At 38.2% G+C, this 25,926-nt stretch overlaps 2 protein-coding genes across 2 annotated transcripts; one reads left to right on the forward strand and one right to left on the reverse strand.

Annotated features, from left to right (window-relative positions):
- Positions 1 to 402: 402 nt before the first annotated feature.
- fbxl5 (F-box and leucine-rich repeat protein 5) lies at positions 403 to 9,394 on the forward strand. Its single transcript, XM_087785297.1, has 11 exons — positions 403 to 522; positions 1,641 to 1,856; positions 3,500 to 3,595; positions 3,730 to 3,925; positions 4,002 to 4,187; positions 4,254 to 4,379; positions 4,924 to 5,069; positions 5,900 to 5,982; positions 6,053 to 6,760; positions 7,624 to 7,772; positions 8,756 to 9,394. Exons 1-11 carry the CDS (start codon positions 433 to 435, stop codon positions 8,830 to 8,832), a joined length of 2,073 nt encoding a protein of 690 aa, XP_087641423.1. The 5' UTR covers positions 403 to 432; the 3' UTR covers positions 8,833 to 9,394.
- A 134-nt stretch (positions 9,395 to 9,528) lies between these two features.
- On the reverse strand, positions 9,529 to 25,550 carry cc2d2a (coiled-coil and C2 domain containing 2A). The gene is made up of 38 exons (XM_087785296.1): positions 25,421 to 25,550; positions 25,223 to 25,304; positions 24,850 to 24,903; positions 24,400 to 24,480; positions 24,200 to 24,332; positions 23,596 to 23,687; positions 23,420 to 23,521; positions 22,573 to 22,653; positions 22,296 to 22,493; positions 22,016 to 22,175; positions 21,812 to 21,948; positions 21,612 to 21,743; positions 20,377 to 20,586; positions 20,204 to 20,310; positions 19,979 to 20,119; positions 19,224 to 19,380; positions 18,878 to 19,143; positions 18,631 to 18,808; positions 18,407 to 18,554; positions 18,182 to 18,329; positions 17,765 to 17,903; positions 17,496 to 17,699; positions 17,264 to 17,356; positions 17,114 to 17,205; positions 16,004 to 16,171; positions 15,880 to 15,937; positions 15,695 to 15,804; positions 14,822 to 14,918; positions 14,647 to 14,745; positions 14,398 to 14,571; positions 14,132 to 14,335; positions 13,302 to 13,391; positions 13,115 to 13,228; positions 12,148 to 12,282; positions 11,947 to 12,069; positions 10,837 to 10,895; positions 10,598 to 10,775; positions 9,529 to 10,530 (listed from the first exon to the last, which is right to left on the reverse strand). Exons 3-38 carry the CDS (start codon positions 24,853 to 24,855, stop codon positions 10,345 to 10,347), a joined length of 4,800 nt encoding a protein of 1,599 aa, XP_087641422.1. The 5' UTR covers positions 24,856 to 24,903; positions 25,223 to 25,304; positions 25,421 to 25,550; the 3' UTR covers positions 9,529 to 10,344.
- Between the last annotated feature and the right edge of the window lie 376 nt (positions 25,551 to 25,926).

Here is a 25,926-nt window from a genome sequence, read left to right on the forward strand (position 1 = left end):
TCAATTTTCTATTCCAACATCGTTTCTTCAACCATGATTTGCCAGCTGGCACCTTACTAAGCCCGTAGATAACTGTTCTTGCACAACTTCATTTTTTTATTTTTTTGGAAATTAATTAAATATCACCGATAATTGTTTTTGATAACTTTGAATGGCCTTTTCCTTTTGTATTCTTACTGTTTAATCTACATTTAATATATATATATATATATATATATATATATATATATATATATATATATATATATATATATATATATATATATATCTTTTATTATTGCATCCCAAAATGTAAAGTTTAATTTCTATATTTAATTGTATTTAAAGTTTACTTCGAGAAAGTACTTCAGGGACCTGGGCGCGTCGCTCAATCACGTGACTATTTGGACTCCGCCCCCTCGCTGCTGGTAGTGACGCACTGAGCTCCAGTGGATGAAGATGGCTCCTTTTCCTGACGAGGTGGATGTTTTTACTGGGCCGCACTGGCGAATGAAGCAGCTTGTCGGCCTGTATTCGGAAAAGGTGACTTTGTGTTTCTGCAAGAATGCTTGATGCGAGGTTTGGTTTGGTTTTATGTAACGTTGTAAGTTCTAAGCTAAGGGAGCTAATGCTCAAGCTAGGTGTTCTACTTTAGCCACAGACACACTGACAGAGGCTCATTGGCTACATCTTCTACGTTTGTTTACACCGTTGACGCACTTTCCGGGATAAATACAAGTTATTTTGCAGCAGCATAGCCTCCCGGTTAACTTAAATAAGACGTAAGAAGATTATGCAACAGGCTTTAAGGTAGATGACCATCTCTGCATCTCCAGAAGAGGACGATACTATTTGGAAAATGTTGAGGGTTCTTGGGTTCGAGTGTTTTTTGTGTTCAACTTCTAAACAAGTTAAATGCATATTCTGAATTTCAAAAAAGAAACCTAACCAGTCCTTCTCGGGATCACGGTTGTATTTATAAACAACATGGTCACATAGCTAAAGCGTTTCACAACATAATAACATAATTCCCAGCGAACAATTGTATCTCCTTATCAACATCATTATGTAAAAGTTATGCATAAATATTCAATTTTGTTACAAACTATAATCTATTACATCTCCTCTATCAAATCTTAGAATAACTGAGGTAGTATATTCTTCAAAATAAACGTTCAGGTGTCAATCATGTGAGAATCTAAATGGAGCTTAAAGAAAAACATGATGTAACCTATTTCTCAATGTTTAGTTATTTTTAAAAATACTTTTATTTTGACTGATGCAAAAATATAAATTTTGCCTCAACATTTACCAAAAAGAAATTGAGGTACAGTTTATTTTAAATGACTATATGAGCTTTCAGTGGCGTTGCAATGATTTTTAGGATGCTTAAGATAAGTATAAAAATGTATATATTTGTAAAGCTCCTCTCTCAGACCTGCTTTAAAAGGCCAAGATGACATGGAGTCAAGCACAGCAGCCCCAGAAAATGGTGTTTGTCACCATATTTAAAAGATGTAACAACTTTTATTGTTGGAATTTTAACACGTCCAGTGTGTGTCGCTGAAAGGTGACTAGCTTTACAAATGTTGCTAGAAGGTGTTGATGTGTCTAAAAAATAGTGCACCTCACATTTGTCGTGTTTTATCATCTTTTCACAGCTTTCTCAGACCAACTTCTCCAACAACAGTGACTTCCGCTCCTTCCTCCAGTCGCTGTGCGTGACCTTCAATGAGTTCAAGAAGCATGAGCAGATTGAGAACGAGTACATCATCGGTCTGCTGCAGCAGCGCTGCTGCACGGCCTACAACGTCCACTCTGACAACAAGCTGTCTGAGATGCTGTCTCTGTTTGAGAAGGGACTACACACTGTGAAGGTAAACGCCTCACACTACTTGAGTGACTATGATTAAATCAACCCAAACAGAGTTGTGTAGCCTAGTGTAGCTGATCTGGGCTGTATTTACTAACCCTCCATACACATGTTTTAGCAGTGCACCTGTGACATCAACCAGGTCATTATAGTAAGTGTTACATTGCAAAATCAAGAGTGGTATTATGACTGGAGACAAATTATATGACATGTGATTAAAAAAAAAGAAGTTCAAAAGTCAAAGTGGTTTTGGTGTATGAGGTAATGACGGCAGTTAGAGAAGGAAGGCTTTATTTATGCCTTTCAAACCACCAGTCATTGTTCTGTTGTGAAATGATAAAAAAAACAATGTGTTGAAACAAAATCAAAATAAATATCTTCTTTGTAAGATCATACATTCTGTTACCTAAATTCCAGAATGATTTTTAGGAAATGTTCATTTAATCTCTTGGATCCCCATTTTTTTAAAGTTGGCTTTTATATTGAGAGTCTGACCCCCAGATATAAACAGAAAAAATAAATTATACAGACTTTGTGTTTCATAAATTTTCTCTAGTTTACAGGTTTATTTTTTGTGTAAGCTTGACTGAAATGAGTGATGTGTGGGTCAAGAGTCGCAGGCTTATTTAACTTGAAGGAAAATAACATTACATAAAAAAAACACCTTTCAGATGGTTTGCGCCTTTATCCGCAAGAATCTTTCAATACAATACCTATTATAATAACTGGCCAATGATACAATATATTGTGATACTGTAGGTACAGGGATATATTTGTGGTATTGTCGAGTACTTTATTCTGTTGCAGAATTTACAGACCACATGACTCTTTCAAAGTCGTGTAACTGCTTTCATTTGTTTTAAAAATAAAATGTCTTCACAGCTCCTCGTCCTCCTCATCTTTGGGATCTAGCAGGATTTCATAGTTTCTTTAACAACTAGAAGTTTGATTGTAACACAAAAATGGACGAACACCGTGAATATTATGTGAATTTTATACTCACTTTATAGAACTATAAACAATAAAATATCATAATAAAATGTGATTTAAGTGCCAAAAAACAATTTTACTTCAGAGAAAATACCATATATATTTTTTAAATAAATCCCTTTTCAGACAGTTATAAGTAGAGCAGCATTTGTATGAATTGTATTTCTATTTCTGTGTGGCCCGTGATTAATGTCTCATGGACCGGGGAACCAGTAAATGGCTGTTACTTGTAAAGTGCTTTTTTTTTGCTTATACAGCACCCAAAGCGCTTCACACTAAGTTACGCATTCATCCATTCACACACACACAAACGATGCAGCAGCCAGCTCAACCATTAGGAGAAATCAGGGTAAAGTGTTTTGCTCAGAGACACAACGCCACAATCTCATCCGGAGCTGGGTTTGAACCCAGGTCACAAACCAACATCTCTACTGCCTGAGCTATGACGCTCCAGTGATTGTAACTGATCATCACGAAAAAATCATAATCATGAAAAATGATATTGGAGAAACTGAATGTAAACGCATTCTGTTCCCGAACTGAATTCTGCCATTTCAACTTATGCGGAAGTTTATTTTAGATCTGAATGAGGGTTGTGGCTGAGCTCATGAATAAACAAACATTTCTGGCTAATCTTAGTTTCTTTTTCTTCTCAAGAATGAATTTGAGCAGCTCAACTATGCTCAGCAGCTGAAGGAGCGGCTGGAAGACTTCACTCAAGACTTCCTTCCCCATATGAAGGAAGAAGAGGAGGTATGTTGTTTATATGTTCCCATCTTATAATTGTAGCTGTATATGAACAAATCCAAAGATGCAGGGAGCTGAGTATTACTTTCCCATAAACAACGTGACGTAAGCGCTGGTGAAACTGTGAAGCTGTGTTTCAGGTTTTTCAGCCGATGCTTATGCAGTACTTTACGTACGAGGAGCTGAAAGACATCAAGAAGAAGGTGATCGCTCAGCACTGCAGCCAGCAGCAGTGGGACTGTGCTGCTGAGGTTCTGAAGGGCTTTAGATTGTGGAGCCGTGCAGAAGAACTGCAGAAGGCCTTTAAATATGCTGATCACGAGAAAACGGATTATGGTTTGTATATTTCTAAATATATGATTTTTTTTTTTTAATGTCGTAAATCATTCCCTTCATGGTCTTCTTTTTACAGAATCCGAACAGAATCGTAAAGCTTCCTCTCAAATCTGGCAACTCCCGACTGAAATCCTCCTGAAGATTTTCAACTATTTAGGCCCAGAGGATCTTTGCAGGTGCAGTCAAGTGTGCAGCACCTGGTCACAGCTAGCCAAGACCGGCTCGCTGTGGAGGCACCTGTACCCCGTCCGCTGGGCCACAGGTGGGTCCTAATGCAGCTCCTCCGACTAATAAACGTGGGATTAGCACTGGCATCTTTTGACTGCAGGAGATTTTTACAACGGGCCACCTGGAGACCTGGACCAGGAACCAGACGAGACTTGGGTGAAGAGTCGGCAGAATGAGGGTCATGCCTACCAGAAGTGGGATGAGGACGCTGATGTGGATGAATCAGGTCTGTTTTAACATTGAGCCTGTTTCCATGTTTGCATTTCTCTTCTGCGCTCCCCTGAACACGATCGGTTGGTTTTGTCCGAGTAGGTCGAGCTAATGATTAACTGAAGGTGGCTCAGGAATGAACATTTTCTTTCTTCTAATATTGGCTTTTCCTGTTAATACAACACATGGGAAACACTTTCATAAAGTTAATAAAAACGTTGCCTTCTTGAACACATAAATCGCCAACATATTTAAACAATTTAAGCGTTGGCCAAAGGTATGTATTTTTACCAAACTGTAACTGAAAGTATGAGGTGTTTTATTTTAATTTTGGTAGGTTTGATTTATCAAACTATTTTCTGCTCTCCCAACACTTTAACATAATTATAAGTCTTAAACATAATGCTTGATTCTACTTTTCTATTGCCTATTTTGTGTGTTTTTTTTATTTCGTTCTTTTATCTTATACTGACACCACAAAAAGTAGCAGTGGCAGTAAAGGTTTCTGATTCTGATAATCAATTACTCCGAGGGTAACGTTTTTTTTTGTCCTGAAACAGAAAACATTAAAGGATCTTCAGCTTTAACTACTGTGCAGCGAGAGAAGAAACTTCTCAATGGCCTGATCCAGAACCTTCTGCCAGCTGTGGGTCAGTCTGTCAAGTCTATAGTTCTGGCCTACAGTTCCACAGTGTCCAGCAAAATGGTAAATACTCATTCTCCACCTCTACTCTTAAAGAATCAAACAAAAATCCAGTTGGTGTGTGTACATGTGTGTATAATTGAAGCAGAAAAGCAAACAAGGGTGAACTTGATACTGTAAAGAAAACATTTCAGTGTATTTTTGAGTTGTGTTATAAATCTATGCATTACAGCCGTGCGAAGGATGATAAATGATAATAAGAAATACATAAGGGTATCCATGTATGACTAGATATATAAATAAATAAACCATTGCCATGTAATAAATGTTCCATCTTTACAGGATTATCTAAAGTAAGTGGTGAACGTATGATGCTGGTCAAGGCAGTCAAACAGTTGATCCAATGACAACGCTGTAACCAATCACTGCTTCTTAATTTGATACTGCCAGCGAAATGTCACTAAATAAAAGCGTAAAATAATAGATGTCAATACGTAAGTAGTTAAATTTAAACGTATGAAAATGTTTAAATAAATCAACGTGTGTGTATATATATACAGAAATGGCACCGTTCTCCGACAAACATCAAATCAGAAGTAATTTATGTATACATTTTCATATTTTACATTTAGATATGTATTTATAAATTTATTTATTTGAATTGAATCGAAGAGATTTTTCGTCCTTCATCCAGCTAAACTGCAGAATCGCTTGAATTGACTTGCGCCACCCAGTGGCCAAACCGAAGACCAACAGTTCTGATCATGAACTTCACAACTCAAAACCTGTCACCGGAAAACCAGAGCATGTATTGATAGTTGGAACTATTGAAGCGTTTCTGTTGTTTCTGAAGTTTGGACCCAGCTCTTATCTTAATCTCTTGCTCTTGTCAGGTTCGTCAGATTCTCAGTTTTTGCCCGAATATCACCCACCTGGACCTCACCCAGACTGAAGTCACAGACTCTGCATTTGACTCGTAAGTTGCATTTCTGCCTCCATGGCGGCGCTCCTGATCCGCTGACACTCTTCTCTGCTTCCTCCCAAAGCTGGTCGTCTCTGGGCGCCTGTCCCTCGCTGGAGCATCTGGACTTGTCAGGTTGTGAGAAGATAACCAACCAGACTTTAAAGAAACTCTCCGTTGGACTGGGGGAGCTCCTGTCCTGCCTGGACAACCGCGCGGACAGACGGGCCAAGATTTTAAAATCCTCTCCGACACCGTTGAAGCTTTTTGAGTCGACCGGTCTGGACTCCGGTCTTTGGAGACGCCAGGCTCTTATTTTCAAGTCGGGCTCCGGCGGTTGGGGTCACGGGGGCAGCCAGAGACAAGTATGGGTGCTGGATCTTGACCTGGTGGACATCGAAGACGCTGCGGATCGGAGCCCGCGAGGAGGCTGGTTGCTCCCTGAAAGAGACAGTTTTGTGGACGCACAGCTTGTGGGGAGCTCCTGCTGCTGCAGGAAGAGCAGGAGGCGCAGACACAGGACCGGCTCCAGCGCCTCCTTGCTGCACCAGCAGCTTACCTTGTCGGGGGAGATATTCTGCGGCCACTCCACATGCTGCTCCAGTGACACGGCCCTCAGGACTTTTGGGGGGCCCCGTCACGAGTCAGGATCAGAATTTTGGACTAAATGCTCCTCGATCGGAGCGCTGCAGTTTATGGTCCCTGACACACAGACTCAATCGTCAGGTTCCAAACGCTCACTGAGGTTCCTCAGCCTCTCTGGATGTTACCAAGTCACAGACTCGGGCTTAAGGTAAAGCCTGTTGGAACCAGAACTATGGAAGTTTGTCAGCGCATCAGAGTTTTGAATGAATTTAACATTTTCAAACATTGAATCAGTTTTAGGGGGAAATCATTCATCATTTAATCATTTCTACATTGGAAGGTTAAGTACATCTAATTATTGATTTTAAATTTGTTTTTCGAAAGTAATGATTCTAGTTGCATAAATACATTTTTTAAGATTCAATATTACTACTAATAGTCTTTTGAATTCTATATAAAATATATTCCAGTAATATTGCCACCAGACTATCGGTGCTTAGGAATCTTTTGTGATAAATCGACACCCTGGTGTTTCTGCGAGCCACATGATTGGCTGAAAGTTTGATCAAGTTCGATTCAAAAGTATTGTATGCGTTTTGAAATATTGGAATTACAATATCAAACTCAATGTAACCTTTTGTCCAATTATTTAAAAGAAAATATTGAACCAAACCTGAGGAATTCAAATTCTTATCACAATCAGAAACGACCACTTTACCGACGTTATTTTAACTTATTTTTTTGGAACTCACATTGTCAGCACTGACCAGGTAGCCGACTTCTTGTAAGGCACAGAAAAAAAACAAAACTACTTTTAATATAAGTAATGATTATTTCTAGAGTGCCTTTCTAGATATACAAATAATTAAGTTATTCAAACAATAAAAATAAATTCTTGAATAAATATTTCAGTAAAAACCTTCAAAGTTTCAACATTTGAAATGTTAAATTCAACATACAATATTCTAATGGAACTGACCTACTTCCTGCAGAACCTTCCAACAATAGAACCATTGTACCACAGTAGAGTCTTCACTCTGCTCCTCCTTAACAATCCTGTTTTGTTTCTAGGGCTCTGTCGCAGCTCGGAGGTCTACCAGTCCTGGAGCATCTCAACCTATCCGGCTGCCTCTTCATCACCGAGGTGGGGCTGCAGGATCTGGTGTCAGCGTGTCCCTCCCTCAACGACGAGCACTTCTATTACTGCGACAACATCAACGGTAACGTCTGCCAGAAGCAACACCAGATTTCAACCCTTTTATGTCAGACAGAAGCTAAAAGTAAGAGTTGTGTGGAAGTATTTCAGTGCCATCACAATATTGAATGAGGAATTTAACATTGTATGCACAACACCAAAGCTTGTTTTTTTTTTTTTTTTTAGAATCCCTTATTATAAAACAACCAAAGCTTGTTTTATTTTGAAGCATTGAAATATTTATTCTAATAATTTAAACTTGTATATGGAAAGATTGAATTTGTTTAATTGTTGACTGAATGATTCTTTTTTTTTTACACAGTTTGATATTCTAATTCAAATAATTATGAGTTAAATTTTCTAAATTCAATATATTTAATAAACAACCTTAGAAAAATTATTCTCGGTATTCTCGGCTCGGAATTCTTTTGATATGTTGTATTGGTGCTATTTCAGCAACATGTAAATCTTGTTTAAAAGGCCAATGTTAAAAAAATATTAAAAAAAATTATATTAATAATATTCTATGATTTTAAAAAATAATTAATTTATTAAAAAAATTATATTTACATTTTTTAAAGTCAACTCCTAAAATAAAAAACGAATTCAATCTTAATGAATGAAATAATTGAAATAATAAAACATTATTAAAATATAATATAATGCTAACGTAATTTAATGTTTAAAAACACCCAAAAAATTAAACGGTTAAAATGTTAAAATTCAACTTTCAATATGCTGATGACACTGATCTACTTCCATAGTGTTCGTACATGTCATGTGATCTTTAAACAGGTAACATTCTTTTTCTTGTAAATCAATAATCAATGTGTGTGTCGACAACTAACCACCGATAGAATAAGTGTATGACGCTGCTGCAGCTGAGGTGGAAGGTAAGTGTCTGCTATTCTGATCACATCTGATCAATCATTGATAACCACGATCATCGACGGTGAAGAAGGCAGCAGGCGACTGTGCGGTGACTCTCTACATGGTGTTTGTCTCCAGGTCCTCATTCAGACACGGCGAGTGGATGCCAGAACCTTCAGTGCGGCTTCAGGGCGTGCTGTCGCTCCGGAGAGTGACGAGGATGATGAGGATTGTCGCGTTTCCTGTTATTGCACTTTATCCCGAGAAAACAAACATAAACATGTTCATAGATGAAACTGTAATTTTGCTCCTTTTAACTTTCCGTCTCCGTTGTGACAAACGGTCCTTAAAAATAAGAAAAACACTCATTTGACATTTTCAGAAAATAGAGCTACAAGTACTTTTCTTCCAAGTAGTTCATCCATTTCCAGTTACAATAACGTATTTTCCTGTTTCTTTGTTGTGCGGTCTGAGGAGGAAATGTTCAGCACTCACTCATTGGTTCAGGTTTGGTGACATGAGATGTATTTAAGTGTAAAGTCATGAACACCGGTGGCTCCAACAACTGCCAACGTTGAAAGGCTCAAGTTCTGCTTCATGTCAATGTGTGGCAAACATGTTTGATTGACAGCTTAATGGAGAGAGAGAGAGAAAAAGGAGGTAAAAAGAGAGTAAATTTAATTCATCATAGAGCAAATTATTGCAAAATTTGACTAAGTAAATCTGGAATTCTATTAAATATGTTTATAAAGTTCAATAAAGTATGTTGGGCACAAATTCTCATTCATTCTTTTTTCCATGGCTGATTCTCTTATCTTTGAGGGCGCTGGAGTCTATCCCAGCTAGTTAGGGCGAGAGGCTGGGGAAACCCTGAACAGGTTCATTCACGCACGCAACGACAAAATCCCAGACAAGCTTGTGTCGTTGTGTCCCTGAGCAAGACACTTTACCCTGATTGCTCCTGATGGAAGACTTGGCGCAGGTGTGCAGCCTACTCCCATCAGTATGTGTGAATGGCTGTCAAAAGCACTACCGAATTTCCCCTCGTGGGACTAATAAGGGATTCTAAAAAATAAAAAAAGATATATATATATATTGCAACACTGTAATAACAAGGACATAATAGTAATATCACACTGATACTGGTGGGTACTGGTGTTGCAGAATTTACAGACCGCATGAATCTTGACAGTCTTAACTGCTTTCATTAGTTTTGAAACCAAAAAATGTCCAAACATCAGCTTTAAAAGCTGCTGGAGTCGACTGTATCCTCTCGTCCTCGGGATCTTATTGCTCCTTTAGCAGCAGAGGACGTAATGACTGCTGCCATCTAGTGGCCGGGAATTAAATGCCCACAAAAATGGGCATGAAATTGCATGAATATTTTTAATTGTAAATACATTTATTTATACAGTATCATTGTATAAAATTTTTCAAAACGCAAGTATATGAATAACTTCAGACAGCCCTACTAAAAATTAAAGCATAGTGTGCACAAATACTGTATTTCTTTCTTAAAAAAGCACAAAAATAGCCATATAAACTTCTGGAGAGCTACCTATAAAACTTCTCTGTGGCGTCTGCCTTTACCCATAAAAAATACACTATTTACATCTATACAATGTTGATTGTAAACTTAACAGAATGAATTTTGAAGATTTGTTCCATGTGCAGAGTTCACATAAACGTGGGGCTATAAAGTCAGACACAGCCACATGCGAATGGAATCATGTGCGTACGAGTGAGGCCAAGTACACCCACACGGACAGCACGTTGTTGGGGTACGGGTGGACGTACACGGCTAAGGCAAACTCCACATTAGACGCTTGAACACTGTGAACGCCTGTGCTGTACACCGCCTCGATGATGGGCTGCACTTCAGAGAAAGGCAGGTGCAGCGGGAACCCTGAGATCTGAAGGACAGAGTAGAAACGTTAGTACGCCGTCAATATCCATCTACTGTCTCGTCCTAAGACCGACCCTGTTGTCTCCCAGAAGGCTTTGCAGCTCGTGGCGGTGGTCCTCGGCCACGTCCCGCCCGCTGGTCAGCTCCAGCTTGGGGAGGAACTGCTTGAGGGTGGTGGTGCAGTAACGGTTCCAGCGGGTCGGGTGACGAGGACGCCACTCCATGATCTTCTCCTTCAGGATCTTTTCAATCCTGCACAGACGAGTTAGTGACGGAGGATTTGAAAGTACTTTTCTAAATAGATTCAACTCACCTGTCCTGGAGCTCTGCTGCAGCAGCTTTGTCTGTGCGTCGATACGTCAGTTCCTCTGGCTGAAGCACATCATCATCATCATCATCATCCTCATCATCCTCATCATTATACATTTACATTTCACTGAGCAGAATAATTACTTAAATGTATGCCATTATGTTTATTATTGATGTTACTAAATACTGTTATTTATGTGTGTCATGTGAAGCATTTGAGTGTCATAATCATTTACGGGTTTTATATCTGGGCCGTGTGATCAAATTTCTGTTCATTACTTATGTCATGTTTGTTTTTACTTTTAATTAGTTTGTCATGTGAACAGTGTGTATGTCATGTGAATGATAGTGTCTATTATGCATCTCAATGTAATCATGCATTTACAGTTGTGTCTATGTCCTGATCATTTATGTTTGTCATGTGATCATTTATATCATGTGATTGAATATTTGGTCATTATGCATGTCATGTGATAATGTTTTTATCATGTGGATATTTTGTGTCCTGATCGTTTATGGGTTTCTGTTGATAGTTGTATATGTTGTGTGTTGTGTCATGTTAAGAGGTTTGTGCGTCCTGCTAATTTAGGTTTTTCATTTGAACATTGTGTGTTTCATGTGGTCATTATGTATGTCATGTGATAATGTATTCATGTCAAGAGGGTATTTTGTGTGTCCTCATCATTTATGGGTTTCATGTGATAATGTGTATGTTGTGTGATCTAATTTGTTTTAATTATAAATGTCATGTTAAACAGTTGTGCGTCCTGTTACTTTAAGTGTGTCATGTGAACATTGTGTATGTCATGTGATGAAATATGTGTTGATTACACACATCATGCATTTATGTTGCGTGTACATTTAGTGTGCCCTGACCATTTATGTGTCATGTGATGGCTTGTTTATGTCATATGAACAGTCTTTGCACCTTGATCATTCATGTACGTCATGTGAATGTTAGGCATGTCATGTGATGCATCAGAATATGCAGCATGTTTTGTTGCGTTGTATTATTTTCTATTCATTTGACCACTAATTAGATGCTTCAGCAAACATTGAACTCTTGATGTTTGACATCTGGACTGACAGGGTGATGGATGGAAAGAGCACTAACCTGAACGCTGGACAATCCAGGGTGAGAGAACGATCGGGAGAAGAAGGGTTTCCAGAATTTAGCTTTTGAGGTGTCGAAGCTAATGCTCATGGGTAATGTGTATTGTTGAATATTTAACCAAACCTGAGGAATTCAAATTCTTATCACAACCAGAAATGACCACTTTACTGACGTTCTATTGACTGATTTTTCGGAACTCACATTGTCGGCGCTGACCAGGCAGCCGACGGTTTGTAAAGGACAGAAAGTGTCGTACTGGCCGTAGAACTGGCCGCTGCTGGGGTTCCAGACCAGGTAACGGCTCTGCTCGTAGGTCAGAACGTACGCAGTGGGTCCCTGTGAGGGGAGACATCAAGACGCTCACGCAACAAAACCACATCTTCTTCAAACCTAGATGGTTAAAAAAGTGACGGAATCACGTTCTTAAGAGAAAATCTGTGTCAACAGATTATTAAATGGTTGAATTTTACATTTTTTATTTTATTGAATTGTTTGTTTTTGGACCTTTTCATTATTTTCAAAAATATTTTAATTCAATAATCTCTACATTGAAATATTGAATTTATTTATTTTTATAATAATTGAAATAGAAAATTAACTGAATTCATTTTAACACATTTTACCAAAAATGTACACAAAAACATTTAATATTTAAATTCCAAGAATTATAAAATGCATTTTCAAAATTCAATGTTTTTTTAAAATTATTATGCTATTAAAGTCAATATAAAAATTTTGGTATAATAGTTCCACCAGGCGCCACCAAATGAGTACGGAACTACTTTCAGCCAATCATGTGACATGCAGATGATCACGTGACTATGATAGTGAACCAACATTTTTATATTTAACTGAAAGGCTACAAATGAAAAAATATTGAATTTAATTAATTTCATTTTGAGATACTGGGATTAGAAAATCAAAACCCAGTTGTTTTTTTTTTAAAACATTGAATAATAACAATTATTCCTTTCAATATAGAAATGATAAAAAATAATCATTAAAAATATAAAACATTTCAATTTGAAATTCAACCATTCAATATTCTGACGACAGTAATTTACTTTTATAGGGGTACGTTAAAGAAAATCACCATTTAACGTTTTGTCTTGTAGACAAGCAAATTCAAAGTTCGACTCCATTTAAAACAATGGAACACGTCACCCACCTCTGGTATGGCGGTGCCTATAATAAGCCACGCCTTCTTGCCCATGGACAGGAAATAGTTGCACAGCAGCACAGCGTGTTCCTCTTCATCTCCGGCCAGGAGCGTGAGGAATTGCTACACAAGTAAACAATTAAGGAAGATGTTGAATAAAAGCTTTTCAATAATAAACACGAAAGGATTCACTCACATCACAGGTGCTCCACAGATCACAGGCGCCGGAGAATGAAACTCTGTCCGGCAGAGAAGGGATGAGGGAGACGTATCTGGCGACCAGAGCCTGCGTGGAGCAACACGGTTACTATTGATGATTTATTTTGTTGGGTTACCATGGAAATACATCAAAATATTGAAGGTTTGGATTTAACATTTTAAAATGTTGAAACTTAGATTTTTTTTTCATTGAAATGTTTTATAAACCTTAGGGTCAAGGTGACCTGAAGACCCCAAAACAAATGTGTTTGTGGTATCCCTTGTGTTGTCTCTGAGTTTGATATTGTAATTCCAATAATTAAAAAATGAAAGTACTTAAATTAAATGCGAATCCTTTTCAATTTATTATTAAAGTGCTATAATAGTGCCACTAGACAATAGCAATAGAGTACCGAGCTACTTCTTCGGGTCCTTGTGTCACGTGATCGTCTGCACATCACATGATTGGCTGAAAGGGAAATCTTTTTACTCTTTTGTCTGGTGGCACTATTATAACATTTGGTATTTTTATTGAATTGAAAATGTATTATGAAATAAAAAATATTTAGTATATTTGAAATATTTCAAATTAATCGTTTAAAAAAATTAAATAAATATATATACTGTATATATACATTTTCCAAATAAATAAAATGTATTTAATTCAATTATCCAATGAAAACAAATTCAACCTTTCAATATATACATTATTCAATTAAATTGTTCAAAATATTTTGATTAAAAAAATACAAAGTTTCAACATTTAAAATGTTAAAATCAGCATTCATTACTTCCATACACGACAACATCAAAGCGGGTCGTACTGACCGTGGTGTCCGTGGGACTGTTAGGAAAAGCGTCCAGAAGCTCCTTCGGAGGATTCAGAGGTCGAACGTAACGTGTGATGAAGACAGTTTTTCCATTCAGGTCGATGACGGTGGTGATGCACGGCCGGTCGGGGAAGCGTTGGGTTGACTCTCTCTCGAACCTCTCTGACGCCTGAAGTAAACGCTCGTCTTCTTGGCTGTCGAACTTTAGAAGAGGATGAGACTCGAATCGACAATCTTGACACAATATGCTGGAACAGTGTTTACCTTTTCCCTGATGGACTCGCCAGGAACCAGCTGAGGCTCGATGGTGATGAACAGAGTGACGAACGTTCCTTCTATCAGGCTTCGTAGAGGTTCAAACCCGTTGTTGCCGTAGCTGCGCTCCTTGCTGTAGCCCAGCAGCACCGCAGGAGTGTTGACCTTGAACGTACCATCGATCTATCAAACAAAAAAGTAAAAGAAATGAGCTGCTTCATCCAACTCTGCGAGTCATCGGCGAATAAAAACCCGTACCCTGGACTGAGAGTAGATGGTGCTGAAGGGAATCTTTACCGAGCCCAGCCAGTGCTTCTCCACACGCGTCTGCACAGCCTTGTCTCGCTCTTTGTCTCGCTGAAGGAAGATGGTACACGTTTGGAAATGAGGAAAACACTCGAGAGATAAGTTGAAGAAAAGGAAAAACACTCACCACTCCGGTCTCATACACCACCTCATCGAAGATGTTGATGTAAACATCGTCTTTGACTGACTGCAGGCTGGCTGTGCTGTAGTCTCCATTCGGAGCACTAGAGAGAGATGCATGGCATTGAAATACAAGTTTGTGCCGCACATTGTAGACAACACCTAGACAAAATGTATCATTTATAATGAACATTTTGCTGAGCGTGGAGGTTGCAGATTTAAACATGTTTTATTTATTTATTAAGTAAAATAAATAATAATTAAAACTACATGGCATGAATTCTGAACTGATGTAAAGGACAAGATGATATTTAAACACATAAATATGTTTTGAGTGCTAGCAATGAAGACACATGTTTACAAAAAAGCAGCAGCAACATTTTTCGGTGTCTTGCCGTTTTTGACAAAAACTCATTTGTCACAGAGTAAATTACTGCTGCCAGACCGCAGAAGAAAAAGTAATTTTTCATTCATCATCGAGTTTCATCACGTGTAAACTTTATAAGTAATTCTGCCTCACAAAATCTGAATCCTAACTTGGAACCTTCAGTCCAACCAGCATTACTGACTCATTCAACCCATGTGTTATCTCAGGGTCAAGGTGACCCGAAGGCCAGAAAACGAATATGTTTGTGGTATCCCTTGTGTTGTCTCTGGGTAAAGGTGAACTTGCAGAAATATATATGCAGTGGTGAAGGTCGTTCACCTCGACACAGAGACAACATAAGAGATAAGTATCACTTTTTGCCCATGGGTAGAAAATATGTTCCATATAAGGAGAGTAAGAAATGAATAGTAGTGGTCAGCACTGGTCTGTGTAGTTTTCAAAACATCAATACAAATGTTAAAGCATACACTATTAAACCAGGCAGAGAAATACCTGAAGGACATTTGCAGCTCCTCGTTCCAGCAAGGATTTGGACCATCAGCTGTGGTGGTTTGTAGTGTTGTACGCTGGAAGGAAACCTCCACAAATGGCCTCACTTGAACCTTCGTAATTACAAAAAAAAAGATGTTTATAAAATGTCTCAACCAACGGATCTCTCAGCTGAAGCCAATGAGCACCTGACTGAAGAGCCAATCACTGCCCTGCATGACACTCTGCGTCTGCTGCCCAGGTTTCCTAGATGGACAGAGAGCAGGTCAGAGATGCCTGGAGGTCTCGCAGTAATCCAAGTGTCACACTCACGTGCTCGGGGGTCTGCGGACGGGGATGTCGTAGGCTCTGAGGATGTTGATCAGCAACTTAATGTCGCCATCAGAGAGGTTCTGAGCCGTGACCTTCTTTCGCTCTTTCCTCTGAGGTTTCAAAGGTCGCTTGGGTTCTGCCAGCTTGAAAAGATTTAGACCTAAAATACTGACAGTTAAGAAAGAATAAAAACAAAAATTATCAAAACAAAAACACACTACTTTACACATTTTATTTGAATTCTGCCAACATAACATAACATAACATAAACACAATAATTTTCCTGTTGCAGAGATCAAGTCCAGAAGTCCTGCTGATTCAGCGTGGTAAGAGATGTTTTCTTAAAGACTCATAGTTTGGTTTTGACGTGCTATTTCATTTTTCTATCTGTTTCTATCTTCCATGAAAATAATGCAGACATTAAACCAGTTAGCGGTGCAAAATAGGTTAAGGACGATAGGCATATATACTAGTTAACCATTTCTAACCATGTTTCCAGGTATCCTTTATACAAACAAACATATTTGTGTGATTATTCAGAGCCAGACAGTCAAACACAATCTTCCAGAAAACACCTGGCTGGACTGAACACAACACAACAGAAGGTCTATTATCACTAGGGAACAGGTTTTTGGGGCTCAAACTAGTTGGTGGGTGACACAGAGAGGGAGGCGGGAGGGAGTAAATAGAGATTCAAGCACATACCCAGAACCTGCACCACTGTTACAAAGCATGAGCAGATGTTTATGGAGAGAAAAAGAAAAAAGGAAAACAGTTGATGGAGAAATCAAAATTGCCTGAAATGCAACAGATGAAAAAACATTTTTATTTTCTCCTGATACGATAAAAAGCAGAAGATGACTCAGAAGCAAACAGGCAACAATCAAATAGCTCCCAACAGCATCAGCCAACAACACTGAGATCAGCCACTTGTTTCAATCATTCCTGTCTGACCTCTTTTAACTGTTCACCCACAATTACCAAACAGAGATGAGGAAAAACATTAGCAGCTGTTTCTACTGCCTGGATGTTTGTTATTCTATGAAACCAGGTTAACAGCACGAAACAGTCTTTGGTAAACTATGCATCTTTATTCAAGGGAATACTTACCCAATGCTTGGTATCTCTTCCTCAATCACCAGATCAGACAGCAGGTAGTGATGCTTGGCCAGGAGAAACCGGTTTATAACAGACTCTCGAATCTGTGGGCAGAATTTCAGATCAGATCCAGCTCTTAAGGACCATCAGTGCATCGATCACCTTCTGAAGATATTTAGCGATCAATGCTCTGTGGGAATCCAGATGCTCTTTGGTGTCAATGATGTCTCCTTCTTTCAGTCTCTTCTCGTACTCCTGAAAATAAACATTTCACATATAGTTGAAAATAGGTTAGATAACAGTTTAACTTTGTTTGATTATGATTGAAAATTGTTTGATTCCGACATAAAGAGTGATACACGTTTCCATTATTGTAATAACATCAATATCTCACATGGAACACTTTATCCAAGACTTCTCTCTCCACTGCAGGGACACACTTGTAATTACGAAACTCTGCCACTTCTTGGTTCCTTAACGTAAGCAGACGAAATCTTTTGGACATTTCTAATTCTTCATCGGTCACAAAGTTGAACTCTTCCTGCAGCTGCTCCAGACGGAAGTACTCGGGCGCAGTGACTTGTCCGCTCGTGGCGACCTGCAAACGGATTGTGTGGGTGAGAGCATGTGTTGGTCGGCAGAATTAAAAAAGATTGAACTCACTTTCAAAAGTTGCATGATGGAGGCATTTTTTGGATCGTTGGGGTCCAGCCTGGACTGCGTGGCCCACTCCCCGATTTTCTTCATGTCATACAGACCAGAGGCCCCAATATATGACACAGCATCAAGATGGCCTAAACCACTAAAGTAATAAAAATAGTGAAGAGCACTTTGAGATCAGAAATACATTTTATGTTGAAGATCCTCAGTCAGCAGCTTAGTACAGTTCAAACTAAAGTAAAGATTTTTATGTTATCGCAACAGCATTTAAAAAGTTATTATCCGTTAAAAAAGGTGGAAATGTTGTTTGAATATAGAGGTAGTTTGTTTGAATAAGGTTACAAATAAGAGCAATTTCAAAAGGATAAGCTCAGTTAGAGACCCGACAAGGCTGGATGAGGAGCATGTGATCCTTCATACCTGTGGATAGCACTGGGATGCTGAGACATGGGGGGTGCAAGTGGAACACCTTCCTCTCCAACAGCCCAAGAAACAGAAGACGATACTTTGCCCGACGTAAACAGGATCTGTTTGTTGCTTCCATCAGCCTCAAAAGACAGCGGCACATCTAGGATTGAATAAGAAATGATGATATATTGAGCGACAAACACCAGCAAGGGAACCAATTGTAGGAATAGTATTTACCACTCCCCACTCCCTCGTGGTCAAACATGACCCTCTGGTTGCTGCTGAACTCAAATTCTTCAACATTTCCTGCTACCACGGACGACTCTGGTACTGGAACATAGACTTGAGCGAGGAGAGAGCAGAAAGAGCCGCTCTCCTCAAACACCTGAACACAAACAATTAATCCTGTTAACCTGTAAAACAACCAAATAAATTACTCTAGAAAATACACGTTTTTTTACCTGCAGATTTATGCTTCTGGGACAATTTACTATTTTGAGGTTGAAAATCTGCCCAAAGTGCACCCTAAAATCTGAATTCAAAGTTCGACTGACGGTTCTGGATACTTCTTTGTCGTTGTATAGGATCTTGATAAAAAGTGAGCGCCTTAAAACGTCCTCTCTTCGAGCCACTTCCGCTCTAAGATGCAGAGAAGACACAAAGAATTACTCATCAACACACTTTAAAATGATGCCTTCTGGGTCCTACCGTGGGCAGACATCATTCGCGGAGATGTTTCCAGAAGCAGACAGCTCAGGGATCAGAATAGGTTCTCCTGGTTTCCTGCGTATCCGAGAAGCTTTCTCCCTGGCCTGCTGCTCCAGTGAATCAAAGTCTGGTCTCACTGGTGGATCTGGCTTTGTGGGGCTTTCACCAACAACCCCCTCAGATTCGCTCACTTCCTGGTCTTCATCTTCTTCTTCCGTGTTATCCTGTGGTTGCCCCCTCTTCTTCTTTTTCTTCTTCTTTCCTCGCTGCACACACAGAATTCAGGATTTAACCAAAGATAAATAGTGAAGATCAGACTATTCTGAAGTGTTGATACCGTTTTTACCTGCTTCCTTTTCCAGAGCTTCCACTGCTCGAAGTGAATCTTGTACTCAGCCAACCTTCGCTGGTATTCCTCATCAGTCTCAGCCTCCAATTCTACGATTTCTGCCAGTATTTCACCTTCGTACTCGTGTTCGTCTAGCAACCGGTCAACATTCTCTCTGGAGTACACATGAAAAACACATGGTGTTTATAAACTTATTGAGACCAGAGCTTGGCTTGAACTAGAATCTGGCTTGTGATCTGAAGTTTCACAAATGAGTCCAAAGTAGATTTACAAGAATGTAATTGTAAAATATACATTTTTTAATAAATAACATCATGTAAGCATCTAAGTAGTAGTGGTATTAGTATAAAAGTAAATATTCTTCCAAGTTGGAAAGTATAAATAAGGGGCTGAATTAATAAGAATGGTTCATCCCTCTGCTCCATTTCAATCTGTTATAAAAAACACTTGTTGATTGTTTGATCTAAACATGGCTTGATTACAGTTGAAAATTCTAAAATTACACAAGTAATTTATATAAAACAAACCAATTTGTTTTAAGAGCCATTATAAACAATCAACATGAAAAAACAAAGTGCTGTACAATAGAATTAAAAACAACACGTAACAAAAATGAAAATAAAAACAATAGAAACTAAAAGAAGATCATGAAATCAAAACCTAAAATGGAAAAACATAAAGACTATCAAGAAGAGCAAAGTGCTTCTAAATGTTTAAAGATGTTTTAAAGAATAGGTGCCAGAAATGATTACCTTCTGAGGTAGAGTTTATAAGGTGTATTGGTGAACTTCTGAAACTCTCTCAGGGCCTTCAGCTCCTTCCAGACCTTCACTAGGTTCTTCAACAGAGTCCGGTCTTTTTCTTGCTCACTATCCCGAAGCTGGCGGGTGTTTCTTCAATTTCAAACAACCAAGTGAAAAAGTCAAAGCTCAACATGATGTTGGACAGAAAATACAGAATTTAATCTCACAACTCACCGAACCTCCTGACTATATTCAGATATTCTTTGCTGAATGCCATGAGTGAGGTTCTGTTCATGATGGACCTCCAGCATGTTCCTCAGAGCACACCTTAGTCCATTTAACTGCAGAAAAACATCATATATTTTCAACAGACGCTGTTACTATGAAAAGTATTTTGAGCGTCTTACTTTATCTGTGAGGTGACCTGTGAGGTTATTGTGCTGCCTGGTGAGGTGCTGGTCGTAAAGCTGCACCAAACGAGCCCCAAGAACATGTTCGCGGCTGAAGAGTGGGTGGTGCGAGAAGATGAGTCCAGAAACATCAACGTCCAGCTGGTAGTCTCCCTCTGGGTCGGTAGCACCAACGACATACAGATTTGCATGCATGGACTTCACGGCCTGGTGAGGAGAGAAGAACAATCCAGCTTCAGAGAATTTCAAATGTTAAATCGTGCAACTGTCCTGATCACAGTTAAATTTTATTTTATGGGAATATTAAACAAACATTAAAAATGTAATTTTTGAAATACGAAAATAAAATCTCTTTCTAATTAGTTTTATTTATCATCTCATTCTCAATATTTCTAATTATTTAAAATCCACCAAATGTATTAATTAGGCCAGGGTTGTCAAACTCAATCACACAAGATGCCAAAATTAAAATTGTAACTGTCTTTTTATAGGAAGTATTAATTTCGTATCTTTTCCTTTCCTTCAACCTTTACTGGTTTATGACAATATCTGTGTATTTATTGCCAACAATAATATTTGTTCCTAAACTTATCTTAATCACTCGAATCTTAAATCATATGATTAAGTATTAGTTCAACTATGCAAGCAAAAATAAGGACTTTATTTGCTTTTTTAGAATTCCTTGTGAATAGTGAATAAATAAATACATATTATTATTTTGTAAGGTAATTACTTATTTCACAATATCTTCATTTTGTTACCGTTTGTTAATCCAATCATATTTTGGCTCTCCACTCCTTCTTCTGGCTTGGCCCCTCAATATGGTAACTCTAAATAATGTGAGGAATTGTCCTAGAATGCTCTGCTGAGGAATTCAATCACTTTAATTCAATCAATTTTGACTGACCCCACACTCTACTTCAGGGGTGTCCAAACTTCTTTGCAACAGGGCCACATTTAATGATGTGAATAGGAGTGGAGGCCAAACAGTGACATCATACCAAGAGTTATCTCAGAAGTTCAAGGTACACTCTAAAACACTGGAGAAAAAACTTCAGCAGCTTCACTTTAAGTCATAAATAATTGTGATTAAAACCTTGTGTGGTGTCTAAAAAGTTTCATGTTATTTTCTTTTCATTTTTTATATCCCCTATAAACAATTGCACTTAATAACGGAGGCCTGACTTTGGACATGCCTGCTCTACTTGGAGGACTCTGGATGTTTGACAAACCTTTTTGTACACAGTTTGCAGTGCAGGGTCGAGGTCGTCCACCATGTCAAAGAGAGGGGGTCTTGTGGAAGATTCCTTGATGGGATCTGGAAGAGCCATGATCCTGCCATCATCTCCAAACCATTTCTTTCCCTTAAACAAAAAACCAAAACATGCATGAATGCAGGTGTAACCAGTCATGGATGTGCATTATGAATTACCTCCTCCATTTTTAACAAGCGATTCTCCAGCATGTTCTCATTAGTCAGCGACACAGCTGGTCTCTCGCCCACGTAAAGGCCCTCGTCCTCCAGATAGCGTGGCTTCATATTTTCAGGCAACTTGACTGATACTGGGACTTTGAAAAGCACAATAAAACCAATGAGAAAACTACATTAGAATAAATAAGGTATAGTAGTTTTAACCTGTTCTAAAACTTGGCCTGAAGAGAAGCGAGCTTTCCTGCCGGACACGTTTTTGATATCCAACATATTCCGCTTTTCTGACTTCAACGTAGTCGCGGGACGAACGTTCAATGGCAAATAAATCCTCGTCATCATCGCGCATGAGAGGGGCTTCTTCATTCTGACAAACAAAATAAACAGTTGTATAAAAGTTCATATATTAAAATCGACTTGATATTCTTTTACTTTTATATTTTAGTCCCACTTTTAAAAGACAACATATTAAATGATGTATTCTTACATGCTCCTCATGTTCTCCTTCACGCTCTTCATCAATGTCACCATCCTGTTCATCATCTTCATCACTTCCATCTTCATCTCTGCTCTTCTGCTTTTTGCTTTTCCTCTGAACCCCCTCACTTGCCTCCTCTGGATCAGGCTCAAAGTTGAATGTGAAGAAGTTATAGGCCTCCTCAGCAGTTGGCAGACCTTCAGCTACCTTTTTCCAGATCAGACATGACACAATTAGGGATATCCACACTGAAGATCAACACTATATATTTGACAGGCTTTCATACTTGTCTGGCTGACTCTCTGAATTTGACTCTGCCACTGATGGGCAGAGATAGATCTGCTTTTCCATCCCTGTCCACATCATCCTGTAAAACACCTGTAGTTTAGATAGTATAGAGCAGGGGTCCAGCGGACCAGTTTAATGACTGCATTAAATCGATGGAAATACTTTCAGATAAAAACAGTCAAAATAAAAAAGCATAACCGGCAGAATAACTAAAATTAGGTGCATGTAAAACGATGTTCGTGATGTGTGTGTCACCCAACTTTTTAAAAAGGTTTGACCAATGCCTAAGCGAGTTTGTGTTTGTGCAATATAGTTTACTAATTTTCACTAGGATATTTTTTATTTCTTCAGTAAACTTGACTAGAATAAGTGTCTTCATGTGTCAAGAGTCACAGGCTAATCTTACTTTAGAGAAAATACAATCTTTTTTCAAAATAATACAAATTTCAGAAACTAATCATCAACAGAACTGAAATTATGTAAGTATTTTGGGAGGGAGGCCAAATCCGCCTCACCAAGACCGTTTATGTGGCTGGCCAGTAGTTTGGCTCAAAGAAAAAGTAGATGAATGTTCGTGTTGATATGGTGGTCTATAGAGATGTCAGTACTTAAGATAAATGTATGTTGAAGGAGCACGAAGATAATCAAGATGTATCAAACCTCTGTGAATTGAAAAAAACAATACCACAATTAGACTTACTGTTAAATAAAGTTTAGTAAATCTACATTTTGTTCGGCCTGTGACCTGGACATTCAAAAGATGTTTGCCCCTGGAGTGATCGAGGTTGGAGCCTCTGGCACAGAGGTTTTAAAGGGTACATCCATCAGTGGAGTGAGCCACTTACCCCTCTGTCAAACCTTGTTATAGTTTCTCTGTCTCTGAGGCTCTGCAGACGACTAGGAAGGTCAAACGAAGACTCCTCTTCCTGAAGACTTTCCCCTTTAGACTAGATGAAAAAAAATACATAAAGGTGAAGTAAATATTAGGATGATCAGTTAAAAAAGAGGGTTAAAGTTATACCCTGGCTGCTTTGAGCTTCTCCTCTAACCGCCGCGTCACAACAGTGTCTAATTGTTGTGAGCTGGTGTAACGCCGACTGACTGAAGAGACACCTGAGGGTCAAAACACACCAGAAGACAACAATTATCACTTGGTTATAATGAAAGAACATTTCTTTGGAGAATTTTTTTTTACCGCCAAGTAGCTGTTACAGAAAAAAAAAGTACATAGTCCAATACATTGACCACTTAAGCCTTCATCTTGTCAATTTTAAGCATAGGTTTAAATTACACAATGTCTTCAATGTCTGTTTTATTATGATCCTAAGATGTTCTATATTGTCAATTATAAAGATACATTTAATAAAAAAAGATTAAAAGGTAAATTCAGAGGTTAAAAAAAGTATATTTGTAATATATAAACAATGTTTGTTTAAAGGCTTTTAGCAACTGTTGTTTAGAAATCTCATTGTTTTCTCTTTTAATCTTAAGCTTTGTAAATGATTACTAAGTACAGTATGTGAAACAATAACATCCAGAGAGAGTTTTACTTATTTAAATCCCCTTGCACACCTTTTTTGAAGTCCTATGTAAGACTGCTGATACGTTGAATAAATATATAATACCGGACTGAGAGCCAGTTGGAGGCTTTGAAACAACAACTGAGCGTTCAGCTGAATCCTCTTGTTTACTGAGCTGCTTGTTTGTTGTGAACTCCTCGACATCATCAGACTCCTGAACTGCAGTCTGTTCAATCAGCTGAAACAAGTCCAAAATATTACAATTAATTATTTTGAAATGTAAGCGACAAAACAAAAGAAATTACCTTTTTCTTTCTTTTTTCTCTCTGAGCCCTCAGTGATCTTTTCAGGGTCTCTCCTGCATCTTCTTCAGTGGTTAGTTGCTCCTAGCACAGCAAAATAAAACAACACATCGCTATGAATGACATGAAGATAGATGTGATCGCCGTATGAACTTGCAGGGAAAAATACGCAGATTTATTTATGTAATGTAACAGATAAACATTTTTTTGTGAAATGTGAACAGTGTCAGTAGCAGAGTTCACATAATTGTCCACAGGATATACATACAAAAAAGTATTGTTAAAAAAATATATATTTAAAAAAATACACAAACTCGGAGTAATTTCAAATGATAATACATTTATATAAATACGTATAACAATAAACAGAAGTTTTCAGAAGGAAGTGCACTGAACAAAATATGCTCAGAGAAGAGAAGTGATGTAAATGTAAATAAAAATCAAACTGCCAACCTTCATTTTTCGATGCTGTTTCTCTCCTCTCACCTTGGGAGACGGGACCAATGCCTGTGGGTGCAAAAAGATATACTCATTATCTATAATATTAAATCATTATCTTTTTGAATATCCAGGTGTCATGTCTGTGTGTCATAGATAATAATAATACATTTAATTTGAAAGTGCCTTTCATGACACTCAAGATCCCTGTCCATCACCTTTAAATGGAACAGACTTGTGCAAATGAACATAAAATACACATTAGAATGGAAGGTTCATGTAAGTGCAGCACTTTAGTCTCTGCTTATTTCTTAGTTGTTTGTGTATCTTTAAGTTCCAGTTGATACTCCTGCAAGTGTTCTTTGAGAAGATGCTTGTATGACTTTACCTGCACGTCATCGTCCTTTTTGTTTTTAACCAGCGATTCCTGCAGAGCTCGGCGTTTCTGCCGAAGCTTCTCGCGGATTTCACTGAAACAGAGACACAAGGCGTCGTTAACTAAACAGTTTAATTAAACAGAGCTACTTCAAAAAGTTGTCAAGCTAAAAGCAAAAACAAAAAAATTGTAGAACACAATGCACAACACCTTGAGGAATCCAGTTCGATGAAAAATCAAATTCCAAAAACATAAAATGAAGATCTGTGCGCTAAACGAATCGCTTTTCACGTTTTAAATTCAGTTTATTTTATTTACTAACACTAGCCAGAGGGACGCCATTCCCGCTGCCTAGTAACGATACAAACTACTTGTCAACCTAGCTATGAAGATGTTATGAATGCATACAAACATGCTAGAATAACTATACGTGATTGGTTTAAACAACCCTCATTCACAAAACGTCACCAAATAGCTCCCGCCTTCTACAGCGTCCGTGATGCGACAAACCAAAGTCGATTACCACAGCTAAACGGATTAAAATAGCAATAGAGCATTATTGTTAGTCGAATTAGCCCCTAGTGGGATATTATTTTACCATTTTAGATAATACAGTTCCATAAATACGTCATATTATAAAAGTCATGTGTTGTTTTATAAGCAGAAAGACACACATTCATGAAAACTATTCTAAATCATTTTTCAATAGTTTATAA

Source organism: Callionymus lyra, chromosome 2, assembly GCF_982586985.1.
Source record: "Callionymus lyra chromosome 2, fCalLyr1.hap1.1, whole genome shotgun sequence".
NCBI classification, from domain to species: Eukaryota; Metazoa; Chordata; class Actinopteri; order Syngnathiformes; family Callionymidae; genus Callionymus; species Callionymus lyra.